The sequence below is a fragment of the Capra hircus genome, chromosome 8, assembly GCF_001704415.2.
Source record: "Capra hircus breed San Clemente chromosome 8, ASM170441v1, whole genome shotgun sequence".
Taxonomy (NCBI): domain Eukaryota; kingdom Metazoa; phylum Chordata; class Mammalia; order Artiodactyla; family Bovidae; genus Capra; species Capra hircus.
In genome coordinates, this window is record NC_030815.1 from 62,130,906 (window position 1) to 62,152,774 (window position 21,869).

A 21,869-nucleotide genomic window follows, 5' to 3' on the forward strand; every position below is an offset into this window, starting at 1 on the left:
CAAGATTACGCCATAGTCATCAGAATATTATGCCAGATATTATGTTTGAGGTTTAATCACTCAGTCATGTCCAACTCTTGAGTGACCCCATTTACTGTAGCCCACCAGGCTCCTCTGTCCATGGAATTCTCCAAGCAAGAATACTGGAGTGGGTTGCCATTTCCTTCTCCAGAAGATCTTCCCGACCCAGGGATCGAGCTCACATCTCCTGCATTGAAGGCAGATTCTTTACCACTGAGCCACCTGGGAAGCTCATGCTTAAGGTGGGACCTGATAAACAAGCACTGGTGATAGCAGAGGTCGGAGGTGTCATTCTAGGCATGAGTAGACGGAGCAAGTGGGTAAACACAGGTGGTCTGAATTGTCAGTTATGGTGCCTATTCAGTGCTTCCAGGACCCCCTTCTGCTCCATCAGAACGGATTAGACCAGGCTGTTTATGACTGAATTGTCCCCCTGCCCCAAATTCATATGTTGAAGCCCTAGCATCCAGCTTTGTAGAATGTGACTTTATTGGGAGACGGGACATTTAAGAGGTGGGCCTGATGCAATCTGACTGGTGTTTCCTTAAGAAAAGGAGCTAAAGACATAGAGATGCTAGATGCAGGCACACAGAGGAAAGGCCACGCAAGGACAGAGGGAGAGGGCAGCTCTCTGCAAGCCAAGGAGAGGCCTCAGGAGAAAGCACATCTGCTGAAACTTTGATCTGGGATTTCCGCCTTCTGGAACTGTGAGAAAATAAGAGTTCTGGGTTTTCGATTTCTGCTGTGGGGGGCCCTAGGAAACTGATACGAGGGGTGTAGGACTGAGCCAAAGACAGGAAAGCATAGACTGGCTGTGACGCACTGAACGGAAGATGAACGGGGGAGGAGCTTTTCTCTTAGCAGGTCTGGGGAAGGAGCCAGGGATCGAGGATGAAAGGATACCAGGAACTAGAAAAGGAGCCAGGGATGGAGGATGAAGGGATACCAGGAACTAGAATCAGGATGGTGGTGAGTTGAAGCCCCAAGAGAGCCCTGAGAAACCCTAAGAAGCAAAGGGGACTAAGCCAGAGAGAAGAAAGATTAAAGAAAAGGCCAGAAAGGAGAGAGACACGATAAAGAGAGACCACTTGGCAGGAAGGGAAGGAACCTTGCCCAAGAGTACTTCAGTTCCATCATCTTCCCTGGTTGGGTCCTACCTCCTGCAGGGGAGTAACTGGAAACCCCTTTAATTCAAGGCAACTCAACTGGATATCCAAGCTGGCAGAAGGGAAAACAGGAATGAGCCCTCTGACAAAAGTAAAGGGATGGATAAGAGCCAGGAGGCAGAATGAGTGAGGTGAGAGAAGGGGAGGAGCCACAATTTGTGGGTGATAAGAGTGTGAAGGTCCCATTAACTGGCCTGGGAGCCAATGGATGTGGTGAGTGGACCACAAGGACACCTCGGGCCTAGTTCCCATTTGGCTCTGGAAAGTCATCATGGAAACAGGGTGGCCATTTAAAATCTATAGGCCATGCTAGGAGATCTTAATACTTCTTAGGAGCAAGAGTCATGATCTGCCGTGATCAGAATCTGATCACTTGTTAGCTTCCTGCATCTCTCTGGGTGTCATTTGGTTCTTGGTCCCACTGACCAGTGCTAGGCTCTTGTTTTGTGTCTCAAGGTCAGACTCCTGAAAGTGATGACCTGCTGGACAGGATGTCCATCATAGATGACAGATTGATGTGATTGATGACTGGCTGTTCTTAGGTCCGGTGCTCAGCCTTAGGTCAATGAGCAGTGCTCTGGGGCACAGAATCTCACAGCACCAGCATGAATGCTCACACCATTGGCACAGTTCTGTGGGCATAGCAGACTTTCTCAGGCTTGGCCAGTCCTGTTAGTGTACTTCCCTTCCTTAAGCCCACGTCTTCTTATCCTTAAAATCAAGAACTTGGACCACATGATGTTTACAAGTCCTCCGCATTCTGTGCTGTGTTAGCTAGGGCAACACTAGCTGCTGTAACAAATAGGCCAGCACTCGACTGATTTATTATAATAGACCTTTATTTCTTGCTCATGGACAGGTGTAGAGCAGTAGTCCCCAGCCTTTTTGTACCAGGGACTGGTTTCATGGGAGACAGTTTTTCCATGGACTGTGGAAGGTAATGGTTTTGGGGTGGGCACTTTATTTCTATTATAACTTTGTGATATATAATGAAATATTTACATAACTCATCATAATGCAGAATTGGTGGGAGCCCTGTGCTTGTTTTCCGGCAACCATATTATTCTATCTGGGGGTGATGGGAGACAGTGACACCCGAAGTGTGACGCTTATGTCCAGTCTACTCCATAATCTCATTTTCATTGCTGTCACTGCAGAAAAGCCTGCTTCACAAAGACGAGGTATTGAAAACGGAAGCAGGCTCTCCAGTGCTTTTGCAGCAATCTCAGGACATTCCTCCTCGACTTTAATCCAGAATATATGGAGATTTCAAGTTGTCTCAAACATACTTTTAAGGCCACTGTCATTTGCCGTCTCAAGCCATTGATCCTCTTGTAGCATGAACAAGGTCGATTCAGCTGCCTTATTCACAAATGGGTCATGGATCCATTCCCTCCCAGTTTGGGGGTCTTTTGTGGTGGAGAAGTAATGTTTAAAATCTTTTGAAAGTTGAGATAGGTGATCACGCATCAGCCTGGAGAAAGAAGACCCTGGCTCAGTCTCTTTCAAAATCTCTGCTAATGTTTGAAACATGTCAACAATCCTGATGTTCGCTCATCACCCTCATAATTCCAGTTTGGCTTTGAATGTAGCTACTTTATCTGCCAACTGAACACAGTTGTTGTTCTCTCCTGAAATGATGGACTGAGTTCCTCGAACAGGTTGAACAGGTTTATTGACTCATTCTGCGTCACTGAAATATGCTGCCAATGGTGACTGTTTTTCTAAAAGAAATCTCTATAACTGCTCTCACAACTCAAAAACTCTGGCCAGCAACCTACTTTTAGAAAGACAAATCATCTCTCTTTATAAGTCTTCTCTTATCAGATGAGATTCTTTGGGTTCAAATGGATGCTTTGCGTCTATCTCCTCATAGAGCTGCATGAAGAGATCTGAGTTAAGGGCATGTACTTTAATGTGGTTGATAATTTTAATCACATCCTGCAAAGCACTGTTAAATTCAGGTGACTTTTTTCAGCTAGCCAGTATTTCTCTATGATTAACACAATGCATAGATTCATATTCAGAAGGGAATTCTTTGACCTGAGAAGTGAAACCAGAAAGTCATCCGGTCATGGCAGCCACTTCATCTGTGCATGTAACAGCACAAAATGACCTATTCAGTTTTCCTGATATGTAATCATTCAAATAATGCTCAAAATTCTCCAAGCCAGGCTTCAACAGTATATGAACCGTGAGCTTTCAGACGTTCAAGCTGGTTTTAGAAAAGGCAGAGGAACCAGAGGTCAAATTGTCAACTTCTGTTGGATCATCAAAAAAGCAAGAGAGTTCCAGAAAAACATCTACTTATACTTTATTGACTATGCCAAAGCCTTTGACTGTGTGGATCACCACAAACTGTGGAAAATTCTGAAAGAGATGGGAATACCAACCCACCTGACCTGCCTCTTGAGAAATCTGTATTCAGATCAGGAAGCAACCGTTAGAACTGGACATGGAACAACAGACTGTTTCCAAATAGGAAAAGGAGTATGTCAAAGCTATATATTGTCACCCTGCTTATTTAACTTATATGCAGACTACATCATGAGAAACGCTGGGCTGGAAGAAGCACAGCTGAAATCAAGATTGCTGGAAGAAATATCGATAACCTCAGATATGCAGATGACACCACCCTTATGGCAGAAAGTGAAGAAGAACTAAAGAGCCTCTTGATGAAAGTGAAAGAGGAGAGTGAAAAAGTTGGCTTAAAACTCAACATTAAGAAAACTAAGATCATGGCGTCTGGTCCCATCACCTCATGGCAAATAGAGAAATAGTGAAAACAGTGACAGACTTTAGTTTTGGGGGCTCCAAAATCACTGCAGATGGTGACTGCTGCCATAAAATTAAAAGATGCTTGTTTCTTGGAAGAAAAGTTATGACCAACCTAGACAGCATATTAAAAAGCCGAGACATTACTTTGCTGACAAAGGTCTGTCTCGTCAAGGCTATGGTTTTTCCAGTAGTCATGCATGGATGTGAGAGTTGGACTATAAAGAAACCTCAGTGCTGAAGAATTGATGCTTTTGAACTGTGGTGTTGGAGAAGACTCTTGAGAGTCCCTTGGACTGCAAGGTGATCCAACCAGTCAATCCTAAAGGAAATCGGTCCTGAATATTCATTGGAAGGACTCATGCTGAAGCTGAAACTCGAATACTTGGCCACCTGATGTGAAGTACTGACTCACTGGAAAAGACCCTGACCCTGGAAAAGATTGAAGGCGGGAGGAGAAGGGGACGACAGAGGATGAGGTGGTTGGATGGCATCACCAACTCAATGGACATGAGTTTGAGTAAACTCTGGCAGTTGGTGATGGACAGGGAGGCCTGGCGTGCTGCAGTCCATGGGGTCACAAAGAGTCGGACATGACTGAGCGACTGGACTGAACTGAACTGAATCATTCAAAGGCTTGCATAGTTCTGCAGCTGTGGTGTTGGTCAGCAACAGAAGTGCACATAATCTATCCTCAAGCACACCCTCAAAACAAGCACTGTTGCCTTGACGTCAACATTGGTAGGCTCGTCAGTGTCAGCACGGCATGCCACAGGGACTCATTAATCCTTTCTAACAATTGAGCCTCAACATCCCCTGCTGTTTCATCAATTCATCTAGTTATGGTGCCAGTTATGAAAGAGGAACGTGTGCCACCATTTGAACTGCAGCCTCTCCTAAAAGTTCATGACAAATGTCCTTAGCAGCAGGCACGATGAACTCTTTAGCAAGAGTAAAGTGCTTCTTAGCTTTACCAACGCGGTTAGCCACTAAGAATGATGCTCTCAGTGCAGACACATTGGACGAAGTGGTGGCCTTCAATAATTGTTTCTGTTCTTCATGTTCATGTTTTTTTTTTTTTTTCTTTAAAAAAACTCCAAAGTCTTGTCTTTTAATGTAGGGTGCTCGGTCTCCATGTGGAGAAGAGGTTTTGAAGGTTTCAGGGCTTTGTTGTGCAGCCAGTCACCACATATTATACAAACCAGGGTTGAAGAATGTGAATCACCTGTTGCAACACACCCATAATTTAGATTGGACTCTTGATATTTTCTATTAAATGCAGTTTTCTTTTTGTTTGCAGTCTTAGAGGCTTCTGCTGTCTCATCATTGGGTCTTTCCCCAAGCTCTCTAGCAACATTTGTTTTTTTCTCATTTTGGCTAGGGTTAGCTTTCAGGCTTCGGAGAAGGCAATGGCACCCCACTCCAGTACTCTTGCCTGGAAAATCCCATGGACAGAGGAGCCTGGTAGGTTACAGTCCATGGGGTCACGAAGAGTTGGACACGACTGAGCGACTTCACTTTCACTTTTCACTTTCATGCATTGGAGAAGGAAATGGCAACCCACTCCAGTGTTCTTGCCTGGAGAATCCCAGGGATGGGGGAGCCTGGTGAGCTGCTGTCTATGGGGTCGCACAGAGTCGGACACGACTGAAGCGACTTAGCAGCAGCAGCAGCAGCAGCAGCTTGCAGGCTTACCAAAACTGTGGCTGAGACAAGTGTTCAGTGCAGGAAAGAGGCATGGATGGGAGTGGTAAATAAAATAATGAGTGGGCCATGCACAGACTAAAATAAGTCAGATTCTGACTTAAAGCCTGCCACCAGTTGCAACTTGTCACTTGCCTCTGTCTGATAGGTTTTGATATGAGTCTGCAAGCAATTGATTTATTATGGTCTCTGTGCAGTCAAGCCTATCTAATGATAACCTGTATTTGCAGCCACTCCCCAGTGCTAACGTTACCACCTCAGCTCCTCCTCAGATCACTAGGTATTCAGGTCTCACAAGGAGTGCACAACCTAGATCCCTCACATGTCCAGTTCACAGTAGGGTTGCACTACAATGAGAATCAGATACCCCTGCTGATCTGACAGGAGATGGGGCTCAGGCAGTAATGCAGGTGATGGGGAGCGCCTGTAAATACAGGTGACGCTTTGCTTGCCTGCCTGTTGCTCACCTCCTGCTGTGTGGCCCGGGTCCTAACAGGCCATGGCCCAGTACCGGTCTGTGACTCAGGCATTGGGGACCCCTGGTATAGAGGACAGTTTCCTCTACATGGTGATCCAGGGACCTAGGCTCCTTCCCTCCCATTCCTTTCAGGCCTTTGAATCCTAAACCAGCAGGTGGGGAAGGAGAGGGTAGAAAAACATACTTGCTTCTTAACTGTCTTAGCCCGGAAGTAATGCACATCACTTCTGCTCACATTCCATTGGTAGCCTTGGTCCCATGTTTGTTCCTAGATGCTGCGGTGGGCTGGGAAATGTGCCCCTTGGTTGGGCAGGTCCTTGCCAGCAGCAGCTTCACTTTATGGAAAGAGAGTAGGAATTCCTGGTGGACAGCTAGCCCTGGTTCTGCTACAGGACTAGGGTTCTGTTTTGAATTTGTCTCTAGCCCCTCCTCCCAGCAAATGGTATTGTTTCTAGAGAGAATCTTGAAGGCAGTGGCCCTAATTTCCTAGCTTATTGCCTTGAGGCAATGTAGGCAGAGTCCTACTTTATTGCCTGTAATAATTTTTACAGCTAGCTAAAGAGGCCTCAACTGCTGAACAAAGTTTCAGTATCTCAAGGAGCCAGTGCCCACCACCAGCAGGGACTAAAAGAGATTGCAGGAGTCTCAGAAAGAGAAAATGGGAGGGCAGTTCCTGATCTTGAATGAGAAATCATGGGAAGGGTGGAAGAGCCAAAGAATAGCCATTAGTGTTCCCAAACAAGGAAGGAGGCCACCACATACTGTCATTTCTCTAGTAAATATTTGACTAGATGTTTGTTTTTGTCTGAGGAATTTTGGATGATGTGACAGAAACTGGGCAGAACATCAGAATACCAGAAGCACTCAACGAGAGGCCAGAGAAGCCCAGAGAACAATTCAGAGACGCAGATTGCTCAGCAGGGTGGCAAGCAGTGCTTTTCCACCGAGATGTTTCCCCCAAATGCAAGGTGAGTTATCAGGGCCCAGCTTGAGACAAGTAATTTTTTAATTAAAAGAAGTACTTTAATTGAAGTACAGTTGATGTACAACATTAGTCACAGATGCACAATGTAGTGATTCATAATTTTTAAAGGTTGTACTCTATTAGTAGTTATAGAATATAGACTATATTCCATATGAAAGTAAAGTTGCTCAGTCGTATCCAACTCTTTGTGACCCCATGGACTGTAGCCTACCAGGCTGCTCCGTCCATGGGCTTTTCCAGGCAAGAGTACTGGAGTGGGTTGCCTTTGCCTTCTCTGGGGGATCTTCCCGACCCAGGGATTGAACCCAGGTCTCCTGCATTGCAGGCAGACGCTTTACTGTCTGAGCTAGTAGGGAAGCCCTATATTCCCTATTTTGGGCAATATAGTAGTTTATTTTATGCATAATAGTTTGTACCTCTTAATTTCCTACCCCTGTTTTGCCCCCTCTCTACTTCCTTCTCGCCACTGCATGCGTGTAGGCGTCAAGTCATTTCAGTCGTGTCCAGCTCTTTGCAGCCCTATGGATCATAGCCAGCTAGGCTCCCCTGTCCATGGGATTCTCTAGGCGAGAATACCAGAGTGGGTCGCCATGCCCTTCTCCAGGGGACCTCCTCCACCTGGGGACCAAAGCCACATCTTTTACGTCTCCTGCATTGGCAGACAGGTTCTTTATGCCTAGTGCCACCTGTGAAGCCCTCCCTCTCACCACTGGTAACCGCTAATTTGTCCTCTATGTCTATGGGTCTGGTTTTTTGTTGTTGTTATATTCATTTTTGTTGTTCTAGTCTGCTGCTGTTGTTATGTTCACTAGTTTGTTGTATTCTTCAGATTCTACGTATATGTGATATCAATTGATATTTGTCTTTCTCTGACTTATTTCACTTAGCATAACTTCCAAGTCCACCCATATTGTTGCAAATGGCAAGCATCTTGTCCTTTTTGTGGCTAAAAAGGATATCTTCTTTATCCATTCACCTGTTGATGGACACTTGGGCTGCTTCCGTATCTTGGCTGTTGTGAATAGCACTGCTACAAACATTGTGGTGCATGTATCCTTTCAACTTAGTGTGTTTGTTGTTTTCAGATATATTCCCAAAGGTGAAATTGCTAGGTCATATGGTAGTCTATTTTTAGTTTTTTGAGAAACCTGGTGACTGTCTTTGCTATTGGTGACTCATGGAACCGGGAAGAAGGCATGGTCTATGTAATTTGGCAGGGGGCACTGAGCAGAGAACCACAGATAGGTTCTTGGGTCAGTGAACAGATTTCAGTTTGTCTTCATTCTGAAGTTACAGAATGGGAAGAGCCCAGAAGATCTGGGTTTGGAACCTGTAGTTTCTAGTAGATCTTAAAGCCTCCGTTTTCTCATCTATTAGTCAGTTTCCTCACCTATTAACCCCTGTCCTAACCCACAGCTTTGTAAAGATCATATGAGAAAGGAATATGAAAGGCATTTGAGAGCTGTAAAGTCATGTCTAGATGTCATGAATTAAGAATTCTCACTCGAACATTTAAACTTAAACATTTCATCTTAAATGATTCTAAAACTAAAAAGACTACTCAAAAAGGAGAACCATTGCTTCCTGGTATCAGGGGATTCTCTGTTTAGACTGTTGCAAGATGTTATCGTGGGGAAGGAAAAAATGATATTTCCTCTATTCTAGGTTCTTGACCAAGATACTCCTATAATAAAAAAAGATTAACAGGAGATAAACAAACGTTTAATAACATGTATACCTTCTGTATGGGCTCCCCAGGTGGTGCTAGTGGTGAAGAACCTGCCAGCCGATGCAGGAGATGTAAGAGGCACAAGTTTGATTACTGGGTCGGAAAGATCCCCTGGAGGAGGGCATGGGAACCCACTCCAGTATTCTTGCCTGGAGAATCCCATGGACAGAGGAGCCCGGCAGGCTAGAGTCCATAGCGTTGCACCGAGTTGGACACAACTGGGGCAACTTAGCACACGTGCACGGGTATACCTCCTGAATATGTGGGAGACCTAGGAAAACTGAGTTAACTCTCCCAGTGACTGAAGTTGTCACCCTAAACACCATCTGCAGCTAAAGACAAGAAAAGATGTTAGGGTGAGGAGTCAGGTATAAGAAGTTATTAGGAAAAGCACAGTAAACAAGGGTAAGGTTATAAAAGAAATAAAAATGAATGGTGCTTTTTAGGACAGTTAAGAATGGAAGGGAGCAAAAAAAAAAGGGGGGGGGCCTTTGTCTTCTTCAATCACACATTTTTCGCGTTGTAACTCTGCCCGAACTTGCCAGACATGGGTGAAAACTTTTCCATACACTCTCTCCAAAGGAGGGTAGCTACCAGATGCAGACCATTCTTCTCTGAACAGTAAGCTCCAATTGAAGGGGTAAGGTCAAGGCAAAGGAGAATAAACAGAGATCTGCACACCCAGAGGAGGAAACAGGGAGGCCCTGGGAGAAGATGGAACAAAGAACCAGGCCAGAAACGAAAGGCCAATCAATGGCTCATCTTGAAGTTATCACGTGTGTTTGAGTCCCACCAAGAACAAGTGATAGTTTCCCTCTGACTGGTGTTCTCTGAGGATCCAGTGAGACCTTGGTGATGAGGGTTCTTTATAAACTGTAAAGCTCTGTTGTTTACTACAGTGCCCTGCTCAAGACAGGAAAATTCTTGCAGTCCTTCTGCCCTGGGAAAGAGCTCTGTTCCCAACTTGGCTGAGCTGATTCTGTCTCTCTGAGTCAGTTGACCAGCTGGTTAAACAGTGGAGCCAAGACACCCAGCCAGGAGTCCAGCTCCTTGGTTCTGTGGCTCCTGTGTCTCTTGATAATGTCAGACCCCACATCCAGGAGGGACCGAAGGGTCTGCTGGGGGCCAGGCTGCTGCCTGGAATACTCTGCTCCCACCTCATGAAACAGCATCTGTGGGAGGCAGTTGTAGGAAAGGTGGAAGCAGGCCTGAGGCCCAGCAAGCATGGTACTTGTCAGTTAACAAATCACCATTCCTATCCATCCTCGAAGGATCTAGGAAAGTGCTGGATCCCATCCATTCTACAGATAAAGCAACCAAGGATTCAACAGGATAAATGATTCACCCCAGCTCACGAGGTTTCTAACTCCAAATCCCAGGCTTTTCCTCTGGGTAGATCTGAGGACTCACACATGCATGAAAGCAGCCCATACACACCCTCTGGTGGAGGTTACCAACCAGAGCTGATCATTCCCAGCTGTACATGCGTGCGTGTTCTGTCGCTTCAGTCGTGTCTTACGATTTGCGACCCCCTGGACTATAGCTCACCAGGCTCCTCTGTCCATGGGATTCTCTAGGCAAGAAGACAGGAGTGGGGTGCCATGCCCTCCTCCAAGGGATCTTCCTGACCCAGGGATCAAACCCGAATCTCTTGCATCTCCTGCATTGCAGGCAGATTCTTTACCTACTAAGTCACCTGGGAAGCCCCATCCTAGCTGTACAGCAAGGACCAGATGAATGGGAGTAGTCATGGCAAAGGAGGAAAAAACCGATTTGGACACACAGAGAAGACAGACAACGGCCCTGGGGAAAAATGGAATCAAAACAGGGTATCAGTGTGTCTCTCCCTGATTCTCAGAGAGTCACTGAAAGTGACTGACGGGGACAGAGCAGCAGGCAGTGGGGACAGAAACAGACAGAAAGGCACATGGGCCTGACTTTCTGGGGAAGCTGTCAGAGGCAAGCTGAGGGGGATGCAGACTCAGCCACTCACTGGCTGGGGAAGCTTGGATGTGTTTCCTTACCTTCTGGTGCTTCAGTTTTCTCATAGGTGAAATGGGGTGATGATAGTACCTCTCACAGGGCTATCATGAAGCTGAAATTAGTTAATAAAAGCATACCCTTGAGGGATAGCTTGGCATACTGTAGGCCCTTGAGAAAGGTTAACTTTCCATCTATCCATTTAGGAAGCATTAGTGGGCACCAGGGTTTCCCTGGTGGCTCAGACAGTAAAGAATCTGCCTGCAACTTGGGAGACCTGGGTTTGATCCCTGGATTGGGAAGATCCCCTGGAGGAAGGCATGGCAACCCATTCCAGTATTCTTGCCTGGAGAAGAATCCCATGGAAAGAGGAGCCTGGTGGGCTATAGTCCATGATGTCGAAAAGAGTTGGACACGACTGAATGACTAAGCATAGTGGGCACCTGTTGTTGCCACATTCTGGGTCAGGAGCCGAACACATAAGAAGAATGAGGAAGGTCCCTGCCCCTAGGGAGCACCTCCTCCAGTGGGGGACACAGATGTATGAAGACTTCCACAGAGTGGGCTCCCTGCTGTGACTGTGGACTGAGTCCCAAGCAGTCCAACTATCTCAGTTCACAAGTAACCAAACTGAGACCCTGGGCTCATCTGAGACTAGGAAGCCTTGGCACTTTTAGGAGCAGGGCTGGGTGGGCTCAAAGTGGTATTTCCTGGCCAGGTGCCTTTACATGAAGGCCTCAAAGGAGGCTGGCGGCTCCGGAGGACAGAGGGGCCATTCTGGGCAAGATGGCTGTGTTCTGCCCGCCCCGCCCCCTCAACCTGTAGTGTGGAGCGGGACACTGATCATGGGGCCAGGTGTGCAGAGCACTCAGGCTACTGGTTAACCAGGTGAAGGACTTCAGTCCACTGTGTGATCAGGAACCCAGGGCAGGGGAGTCCCAGACACTCCCTCACCTAGCAGGAGGCCAGGGACACCAGGGCAGCTGCCCATGGACGTGCACTGGATTGGAGCTGAGGGGGCACTCAGTCTGGAGAGGGCTGACCCCAGATGCTCTGAGGACAGAGGAGCAGATGGGGTCTGGCATATGAGGAGGTAGAAACAGCCAATGAGTGTCCCTCTCCAACCCAAGAAAGAAAACTTTTCTTTGGTCCAAAAGCAGGGAATTGTACTGATAGAATAGGGTATCACAGACAATTTACAAATAACAAATATACAATGATCTTTCTTGCAAACTGCACAGACCCAATTAAATCTCACAAAATGCTTTCATTGATTTTTGCCAGAACTCTTGTGTATGTAGTCAACCTGCCATTGACCCACGAGTTTATTGCCAACATGAGTGTTGGTTGATATATTTATTGACATTAATGAGTAAGACAAACGTGCAACAGTGGAGACAAGGTGTGAGTCAGAATTTCATTTGCCAGAAACTCCTTTTTGGATGAATGAGATAAGAATTTTAAATTCTAGAAGAATAGTACCTTTTTTTTTTTTTTTTGCTATTCATAATGTAATGGCTACAAACATGTTTAAATTTAATCTGCCTTGTTAACATTTTCTCTGTCACTTTCTAGACAGTCTCAGAACACAAATCAGAGCCTGATTTGCAGTGCTCCCCCATCTCCCTGGTGTAAATACTCCCAGCCTGGCTGATTTCAAGCTAATGATGTGATGTCGCTGAATGGAGGTGTGAAGGGAGGCATGGAAGTAGCACAATCCATAACACAGAGTTTTCATCCTGCACGTATAACCTCCAGAGATAAATCACAGCAAAAGGTAGCAAAGCAATTAGGAGGTGATGGGTTTTCAGGCTTTACTACTTTCCTTTTTAATAATTTATTTAATTATGCATTTGTATATTTCAATTTTTACCACTGGTGGTGTTTACAAACTGGCTTGCAAAATTCCTGATAATGTGACAGTCCTAAGCTGATACAAGCCAGTTTGAGCATACTATCACATCTGCCTCCAGCTCCAGGCAGGACTAGGAGGAGCCTGCGTGTTATGGGATTGAAGGGATTCACAAAGGCGGGTCTGGGCTGACCCCAGAGACCCTGGCACACAGGCTGCCTCATTGCTGGAGGCATCACACGGACAGGTATGTTCATGCACACACACAGTGCACACACCTCTTCCTCCTTCTCATCCCTTCTCTGCACTCAGCAGTGGGAACCAGTTCCCTTTTTTCTGCCCCCAGGGTGGCCGGTGCCATACTCACTGAGCACCTTGAGCTGGACTTGGAATAACCTGGGCTTTGTGACGTTTTCTGCTTACTGGCCCTCTTTGGGCCTCAACTTCCTGAGGGAAGTTCCCATGGAATTTAACAAACATGCCCTAATCCTGTCTGTGCCAGGTGCTGGACTGGATTTAGGATCAAAGATGAGTCAGCCACAGCCCGGAAGGTCAGCGAACTCTCGGAGCTCTGAGGAGCCACGTGAGCTAGCAGCAGGGGCTGGGAGGATGGTGTCATACAGCGGTGCCTGGCTCCCAGCCTCACCTCCTCCTGGGCCAGTCAGGAAACCTCTCCTGGCTCCAGTTCCTCATTTTGAAAAGGAGTTATTACAATCTGCTACTTGTAAAGACTACATAAGATAACATAAGATAGAATTCCTAAGGAGATAGTGGTACATAATGAAGTGACATCAATCGATAAAAGCTATTATCATATGTTTAATGACTGTAGAGTGATAACATTAGGACCAAAGGAAGCAGGACTGTGGGGCACAGAGACACCGTACTGCCCCCAGCAGGCGATCAGCACAGGAGTGTCAGAGAAAGAAGTTAGGAATGCAGATGACCTGTGCTCTAGATGTACCAGTTTTGTGTCATTGCTTGGACTCATCCTCAGTACTTTTAATTTTAAATCTTTATTTTTTATTTATTAAACAATTTTTAAATTTTCTATCTTTTCAATTAATGAAAGATTTATAATTTATACCCCGTCATAGAACAAATCTTGCATATTTTCACTTTATGCTGATTCTTGGGCATCTTCCCTTCAGAATGGTGTTCTGTTGCTCTGGGATCCAAGCAAAAAACCTCCAGTCTTTTCCCTGATTACAAAACCCAGTCATTCATCCGGCATATGTTCATTGCTGCCTATTTTGTGTTAAGCGCTGTTCTAAGCAGTTGCCAAGCACTACATCTATGCAGTACCCTTGGACAATTTGGGAAAATCACTTTTAGAAAGTAGAATGGACTCAAATCCCACTACACAGAGATAACCATTCTTCACAACTTGGGATCATGTTGTTTTATAATATGTTTCCCTTAACCATATATCACAAACACAGTTCCAAGCTGTCTTCTATGGAAATTAGGTTTTCTACATTTGGGGGTGCTGTTTTGTGGTTCACCCCTCAACAGATCTGCCCCAACAGCCCTGGACCCATTAGGAAGTAGTGTGAGTCTCAGAGACCAAGAACGGGGTCTCAGTGGCCTTCTAACTTGGGTTGACCCCCAAGTCAAGTTCACCTGTTCATGCTGGAGGGGATGCATAGGTAGAGCCCTTATTTAGAGAGCTCCACTCTCTACTCTCTCTGAGCTCACCTGCTTCTAGCCACTGCCAGACTAACCCTCCTCTCAGCCCTCCAAGCAGGAGGCAGGTCCAGCAGTGAATATGTGCAGGCAGAGTCACCCCACAGAAAGAGATCTGTGGGTCTGTATATTCTGACATGAGAAATTACCCTTCTTAATAATAAAAATCTTTTCCTTTCTTTTATTGATTAAATGAAGAAATCAATCAAATCAGACAACTTTAGTCTGATCCCATTTTTGCTTGAAACTACAGGTTACAAAAACATAATTATGGAAGGGAAAAGGGCTTTTATTAGTACTTTTTACATTTGTAAATATTCTGAATATTTTACAATAAGCATATATTACATTTAAAATGTTAAGCACACATAGGAGGGAGGGAGGAAGAATGAAATTTTTAGCATTCTAGTACATGTCCCCAGTCATCTCTCTGATTATTTCCTTAGTGTATATTTTTTAGAATTAGAATTCCTAGAAGTGGAATTGCTGTATTTTAACAGCGCTCGGTATATATTGCAAAATTAATCCTCAGAATGGCTATATCTCCTTGCACTTTGATTATCAGTAAATGAATACCAACTTGTCTTGACCTTCAATAATTCTGAGTAGTATTGTCAATAACTCCCACTCTAATAGATAAGACAGGGTCTTCCCTGGAGGTCCAGTGTTGTCCTAATGGTCCGGAAGCGAGTGACGAGAATGAAGACAGAACACAAAATCTGATGCAATGGGTCAGGGGACCTGCAGCCTCTATTGGACTGAGGTGCAGAGTCCACTCTGAGTCCAGCTTTTATTCCAAATTGCAGACTACAAGACTTTTTTTTATCTTATCGTTCCCAAGACACTGCACTGACATAGTACAGATCTCCTTGTTTTTACCCCAGGCCTCTCACTTTTGGGCTAGTCTCAGAAACAATCAGCAAGTGTGTAGGCAGCGTTCATGCCTGACACTGACCCAAAGTTACAAGGTCCATGCTTTCATGATCCCAGTCATACTCCCTTCTGGGTCTGGCCTTGGGGGGTTGTATCAAGATTATTCTTAAGAAAAACATGAAAGATAATCATTAACACAGTTTCTTAATACATGCTGTTTTTCCAGGTGCTATTTCTGTGGAATTGCTCAAGGCTGTGAAAGTACATTGTTAGGAATTCCCACTACATCTTCCCCCTTTTGTTTTTTCAGGAGTAGATATGCCATCTGAGCAACTTTTTTCTTCATCAATTCTCGTGCATCTGACGACTAAACACGAAACAGTTAAAAACATACATCCTGATATTATAGTACCAAGCAATCCTCCTCCTGAAGTTTTAATCCACATCATGGGGTTAAGTTTATGTAAGCTTTCCTCAATTTCTTCAAATAAATCAGTTTCTGCGAGTAATTGTAAGCGAGCATTCTGCATATTAGAAATAGTAGCCATAATTGGGAAATATCTAAGGATAAATTATTACGAACATGTCCCCTCAAATGTTTAAATAATTGATCTCAAGTATATGCACTTTGATTATATTTATGAGGTGTGACACCAAATAAAGAGATATTCCAATCACACTTAAGATGAATTTGTGATTTAAAATTTTGTACTTCGTCCCCTAGTAGGAGAACGGCATTTTCTAAATCAATCAATCGTTCGTTAATTTCTTGGCCTATGTGGGTTTCACTTCCCCAGGCAGAACTTGCCTCTTGGTGCCACCGCTGTACAAATGCAGTCGTTTGTATAGTTTGACGCAATGTCACTCCAGCTACTGCTGCGGTCAGGGCTATAGCAATAATTCCCACAATAGCTGCTATAAGGAGTCCAATAAGCTTTTTGGAACGTTGTAGTACTTTCTTCATAACCTTTAAAAGAGCATGTGTGTTTTAGGAGAGCCTTCCCAAGGTCTGGTTTGATTTACTGGAAGCCATATTCCCAATCTCCTTCTTAATATAACAAATGAGTGATTAGAATTATAAAGTGAAGAATTTCAGCAAGTATGTAATTTGCAATCCTGGCAAGAAAGTTCTTGTACACTTTCATTGATAGAAATTGTTCCTTTCAAGAGCACATAAGAATTTCTCACGCAAGACTGAATATAAAATGTCCAGTTGGTACTGGTATTAAATGTCAATAAATAATGAGTTTTATCGGAATAATGTCCGTCCCAAATTTGGAATTTTTTAAGACTTAAAGCCAATCTCCAAATTTCTCCTTGCCCTCTTCCTTTATCCAACTGTGGGAAGGGGGGTGACATGCCACTAACATGCCATATAATTGGATGATCTGAATGAGTGGTAATATTAGTATAGTCTAAGACTTTATGCACCTGCCAATGCAGCCTTTTGTGAGGACTGCAGGACTGATTTTGATGAGAGCAATTAGAGACTGCATACCCCTTAGGGGACCAGTCCCATACAATTGCATAGGAACCATTAATCAAAATTACTCCCTCAGTTCAATAGAGGTCGGGTCCCCTGACCCATTGCACCAGATTTCCTGTTCTGTCTTCATTTTCGTTGCTCGCTCCCAGACCATTAGGGCAACAGCCCAGTGGCTAATATTCCATGCTCCCAATGCAGGGGACCCAGGTTCGATCCCTGGTCAGGGAACAAAATCCCACATGTCCCAACTTAGAGTTGACATGCTGCAACTGAAGATCCCACATGCTGCAACAGAGACTAAAGACCCTGCATGCAGCAGCTAACACCCCGTGCAGCCATGCAAATAGCTAAACACTAAAAATAGATAAGGCAGCATTTCATCTTAATTTCTCCTTTTATTACTAGTTGAAATTTTAAGAATTTATTGAATGTTTGTATTTCTTCCCTTGCTGGTGGCTTACTATTCTTTGGACAGTTTTATTCTTGCGGTGTTTCAATTTGGGTCTTTATTTCATTTTTTTTCTTTTCCTGTGCTTTGCTAGAGTGATTGAATTTTTATTTCTTCATATTCACTTTTTAGTACATTGATTTGCTTTCCATTTATATCCTTCTGGTAGCTAACTGTGGACTTTTAACATACTTACTTAGAATTATATTTTACTTATAAATCTCAGAAAAATAAAACAGATGTACACCATCCTCCTAAACATGACAAGAACTTGGTCCTCATTTCACTTCCCTATATATCTACACATGTTCCTACCCTTCCATGTGAGGTATCATCTGGTATTTCAACTCCAAATTGACATTTCAAACATTTTATTTTGCAATAATTACTTATTTAGATATTTCCCCCCTAATTCCTCCATTTGTTGTTGCTTTTAAACCCTTCCCCTTCCTCCTAGATTCATTTTTCTTCTTAATTGAGAATTTTCTCCAATATTTCTTTTAGAACAGGTCTTTTCGAGTCCTTGTTTTTCTAACAATGTGTGTGTTAATATATATGCGTGTGTGTTTAAAATTCTGTGCTCGGGAATAATGGGAAGTTTTGCTAATTTCTTTGCTTATTGTGACTTTTTGCATCCCTCTACTTCTTCCTAGGGGGCTTCCCTGGTGGCTCAGTGGTAAAGAATCTGCCTGCAATGCAGGAGATACAGGTCTGATCCCTGGGTCAAGAAAATCCCTGGAGAAGGAAATGACAACCCACTCCAGTATTCTTGCCTGGGAAATCCAATGGACAAGAGTCTGGCGGGCTACAGCCCATGGAGTCACCAAGAGTTGAACATGGCTTAGCGACTAAACAACAACAACAACTTCCTCCTATGCTCATTCTTCTTGTGGACAATTTCCTCTACACTGTGTCTCAAAAAAGTTCTGTGTTAGCTTCATTTCCTCAGGAGTAAGCACCTCTGTCTGTTGAATTTTTGGCTCCCTTTCATAGTGTAATCTTTCCTCATGTTTGATGGCTCTGGATTGGGTGCTTATCTTTGTGATAGAGCTTTCCACTGGGATATTTATTGGGGTGTGCGTGGCAGCTGCCGCAGCAGCTAACACTAAAGTGTGCTTTCCGTGCAGCAGGGCAGAGGTGGGAAGTGCCGATAGACGGGGTACCTCGGCAGCCGATCTTCTTCCAAAGAGCCTGGTCCCTCCCAGGTGCCACCTATGATCGGGGCACTGCCTTTTCTCTCTGACGCATGCATACTATTCCCAGAGAGATAAACTCCTTGCCCCTGGCTGATCAGCATGGTGAGAGGACACTTGGGTCTGTCGCCCCCGACTCTTCATTCTGTGGTCTGTCAGCAGCCCCCACCTGTGTCAGCCTCTTGCATGTGGATGCAGAGCACTTTCTTCGTGGTCCCAGTCTGCAGCCATGCTGGCTGATGCTTCTTCTGTTTGATCTTGTTCTAATTGCACTCCATCATTCAGCGTCTTCTAATAGACTTCTTTCCTGCTTTCAAATAGGGCTACTTTTTCCTTTCTTTTAAATTTTGAGGCTTTTGTATAGGATGGGGAGATTGATGTATGTGCTCAATTTACCTTCCAAAAAATGGAGTTGACCTTTACAGTTCTATCACATTTCTAACGGCATGAGTCCCCACCGCCACTATCCCAACACTTCTAGGATATTTCAGTCCTATGGTTTAGACATCACCATGGAGTACTGGAATCGCAAAGAATTTCAAGGGAATATGTTATGCTCCGGCTTCCCAGGTGGCAGTAGTGGTAATGAACCCGCTTGCCAATGCAGGAGACAAGAGATGCGGGTTCGATCTCTAGGTGGAGAAGATTCCCCAGAGGAGGGCATGGCAACCTGCTCCAGTATTCTTGCCTGGAGAATCCCACAGACAGAGGAGGCTGTCAGGCTGTATACGGTCTATAGGGTTGCAAAGAGTCGGACACGACTGAAGTGACTTAGCACCCACACATGCGTTATGTTCATGGGTTTCCCTGAGACTTCTGAGGGGAAAGCTGGCCAGGAGGGAAGTCTGGGGAATGGCCAGATGGAAGTTGCAGGAGTGGGGCACAGAGTGAGCAAGGATCTGGAGGGTGAGCATGTGCTGAGGTGGTGCAGTGCAAGTCAGAGTGGTGAGAAGAACTGTGCTGGGACCCCAAGAGGAGCAGGTCCCTCTCAAAGAGAGGCCACAAGCCTGCTGTCATGTGTTTCAGGCAGGAGACCCAGCAGCCCTGTCCTGCAGGCTGTGAGGTCTGGAGAGGACAAAGTCCATAGCCTGCCATCCAGATGACTGCTGTCCTGCCCCAGTAGCCCAGCAGTGAATCAGAGTGAGCAGATGCTTCTTGTCCTCTGATTACGAAAAACCATGTCGAAAGACTGCTTTCCTGTGAAGTTTCTGGAGCTTAAATCTCAGGACCTCTCACTTGCAGGACCCTACCAAGGTTCTGGGAGGGTGGGAGGTACCTTGGTTAACTGTTTACATGGTGATGTGTTTTCTTTAAAATATGAGCAGGTAAGATATTTTTGTAGTTTTATTTGAAAAGGACATCCAAATGATAAGCTTTGGGCTCCAAGGAAACCTGAATCTGTCCTGGACTACGTCACCAAGAAAAGAAGGAGTTAGAGCCAGTCAGTAGGACAGTTGTGTAGATAATTAAGCTGGAGAAAGAGTTGTGAAAGAAGATTAATCCACTTAGGGAAGACACATCACAGGTGAGCAGCACTGACTCAGAAAGTGACGTTAAAAAAGATCAGATGATCTCAGTGGGCTACAGGTCAAATTCCTGACAGTGATGCTCAAGGCTGAAGGGTCATTGAACACAACAGTGACTGATGATGTGAATGAGTATTTTGGCTGTTTTTCAGGACCAGGCAGCTAAACGGCACTTGTGACTGCTCAGTGGACATGGAGCTCTTCCTCCATTACTCCCTCATCCCATCAGTAAGTGAAGGCAGAGGAGGGTCAGTGAGGGGAGAGAAGGGGAGCCACCCCCCATACACAGTCTTCCACAGGGGTCTGAATAGGTCAGCAGAGACTTGCTGACTTACATTATGCACCAAAAACACAGGCAGAAGAAGGCTTTGAAGGTCCCAAGAGTCAGGAACACTGACTTGTAGGGAAGTCGAAATAGGTTTTTCTGAGGAAGCAATGCTGGAGCTAAGGTCTGTTGGAAGGTGTAGTAAGGAACATTTCAAGCAAAGAGGAGAGGTTGTGCAAAGGCTCCATGGGGGCAGGGAACATGGAGATTGTGAGGAGCTGAGAGGGCAAGTGAGGCTGGAGTGGAGAATGAGGTAGAAGTGTCTGGGGAGGTGGGGCAGGGCCAGGTTCTGTGTGCAGGAGATTTGTCTTTGTTCTAAATACGATGGGGAGTAATTGGAGGATTTCTGGCATGAGTATGGTGGGATCAGATTTATGTGTTGAAACGATCACTCTGGTTGCAAGTGGGGATCTGATTGGAGGCAAGCAAGAGAGGAGGGAGGAAGACCAATGAGGGGATGGTTGCAGAGGTCCAGGTGAGGTAATTTTACATTATCCTAGATGATGGTGGTCAACTCGAGATGTTCAGAAGGTAAAATCAGTAGGACCTACTAACAGGTTGTTTAGAGAGGTCAGGGAGAGAATGACTCTTCGGTTTCTGATTTGCACAGTTGGAAGGAGGTTGGTATTTGCCATCCGCTTGTTAGGGAAAATTAGAAGAGATCCAAGTTTGTTGTGGGTAAAGGAACAGGACAATGAGGAAACTCATGAGTTCCATTTAAGACAAACTGAATTTAAGAAGCATTCAACACATCAAAAAGAAATACTAACTGTGCAGTTGGACATACAATTCTGGACCAAGTGTGGGCTGGAAATCTAAGTTTGTGAGTCTTCTATGTATTTGGTGGCCATGGAAAGCATGGACACGGGTAGGATCACTGAGGAAGAGAGAGTCGGGGAGTGAGAGGAGCGGTCCTTGGAATGAACCCTGAGGACCTCCACATCCAGCGGCTGGGTAAAGAATGATCCAGCAAAGGAGACTGAGAAGTACTGGAAGAAAACCAGAAAAGTGTGGCTGACAGAAGCATAGAGAGGAGAGTATTTCAAAGAGGAGGAAAAGGTCAACAGTGATGCTGCTGAGAGGCCAAGTAGACCTGGCTTAATGTTTACGTTTGGGTTGAGCAACAAGGTGGTAATTAGTGACTTTGACCAGCACTGCTTCCGTGGAGTGATGGTGGCAGAAGCCAGGTTAGGGGGTCGAAGAGCAAGTGAGAGGTCAGCAAATGGAGATGGCAAGTGTTGATAATTCTTGGGATACTTCTAGTAAAAGGAAAACAGGAAAGGGGCATCAAGTATCGGAGAGATGACTGAATCATAGGAATAAAAAGCAAAGAAGGATTTGCCACCTAACAATTATTTGTTTGTTTATTTGTTTGTTTGTTTACAGAAGAGGACACTGAGATTCAGAGAAGTTAAGTCTCCCTTCAAGCCAGTGAGTGGGAAAGAAAGATTTGAACCCATGTCCATTCAGGGCAACACAAAAGGAAGCTCAGTACAAAACATTCTGGAAGCTTAGGGGTGCACACAGCCAGCTCCCTGAGTCTGGAGTTTGAGTCCTAGACATTCTGAGTGCCCTGCTCACCCACACACTCTCCTTCAGTAAGGGCACAGAGGGTCTGAGGATGAACACTCCCTGATGGCAA

General features: G+C 45.0%; 1 protein-coding gene across 1 annotated transcript in view; it reads left to right on the top strand.

Annotated features, from left to right (window-relative positions):
• The window catches only part of LOC102191700 (stimulated by retinoic acid gene 6 protein homolog), a 41,336-nt gene continuing 26,464 nt past the window's right edge, over positions 6,998-21,869 (top strand). The window contains exons 1-2 of the mRNA XM_005683894.3: positions 6,998-7,112; positions 20,055-20,130. Of these exons, the coding sequence (XP_005683951.2) occupies positions 7,093-7,112; positions 20,055-20,130 (96 nt within the window). The 5' untranslated portion in view covers positions 6,998-7,092. The remainder of the gene's footprint in view (positions 7,113-20,054; positions 20,131-21,869) is intronic.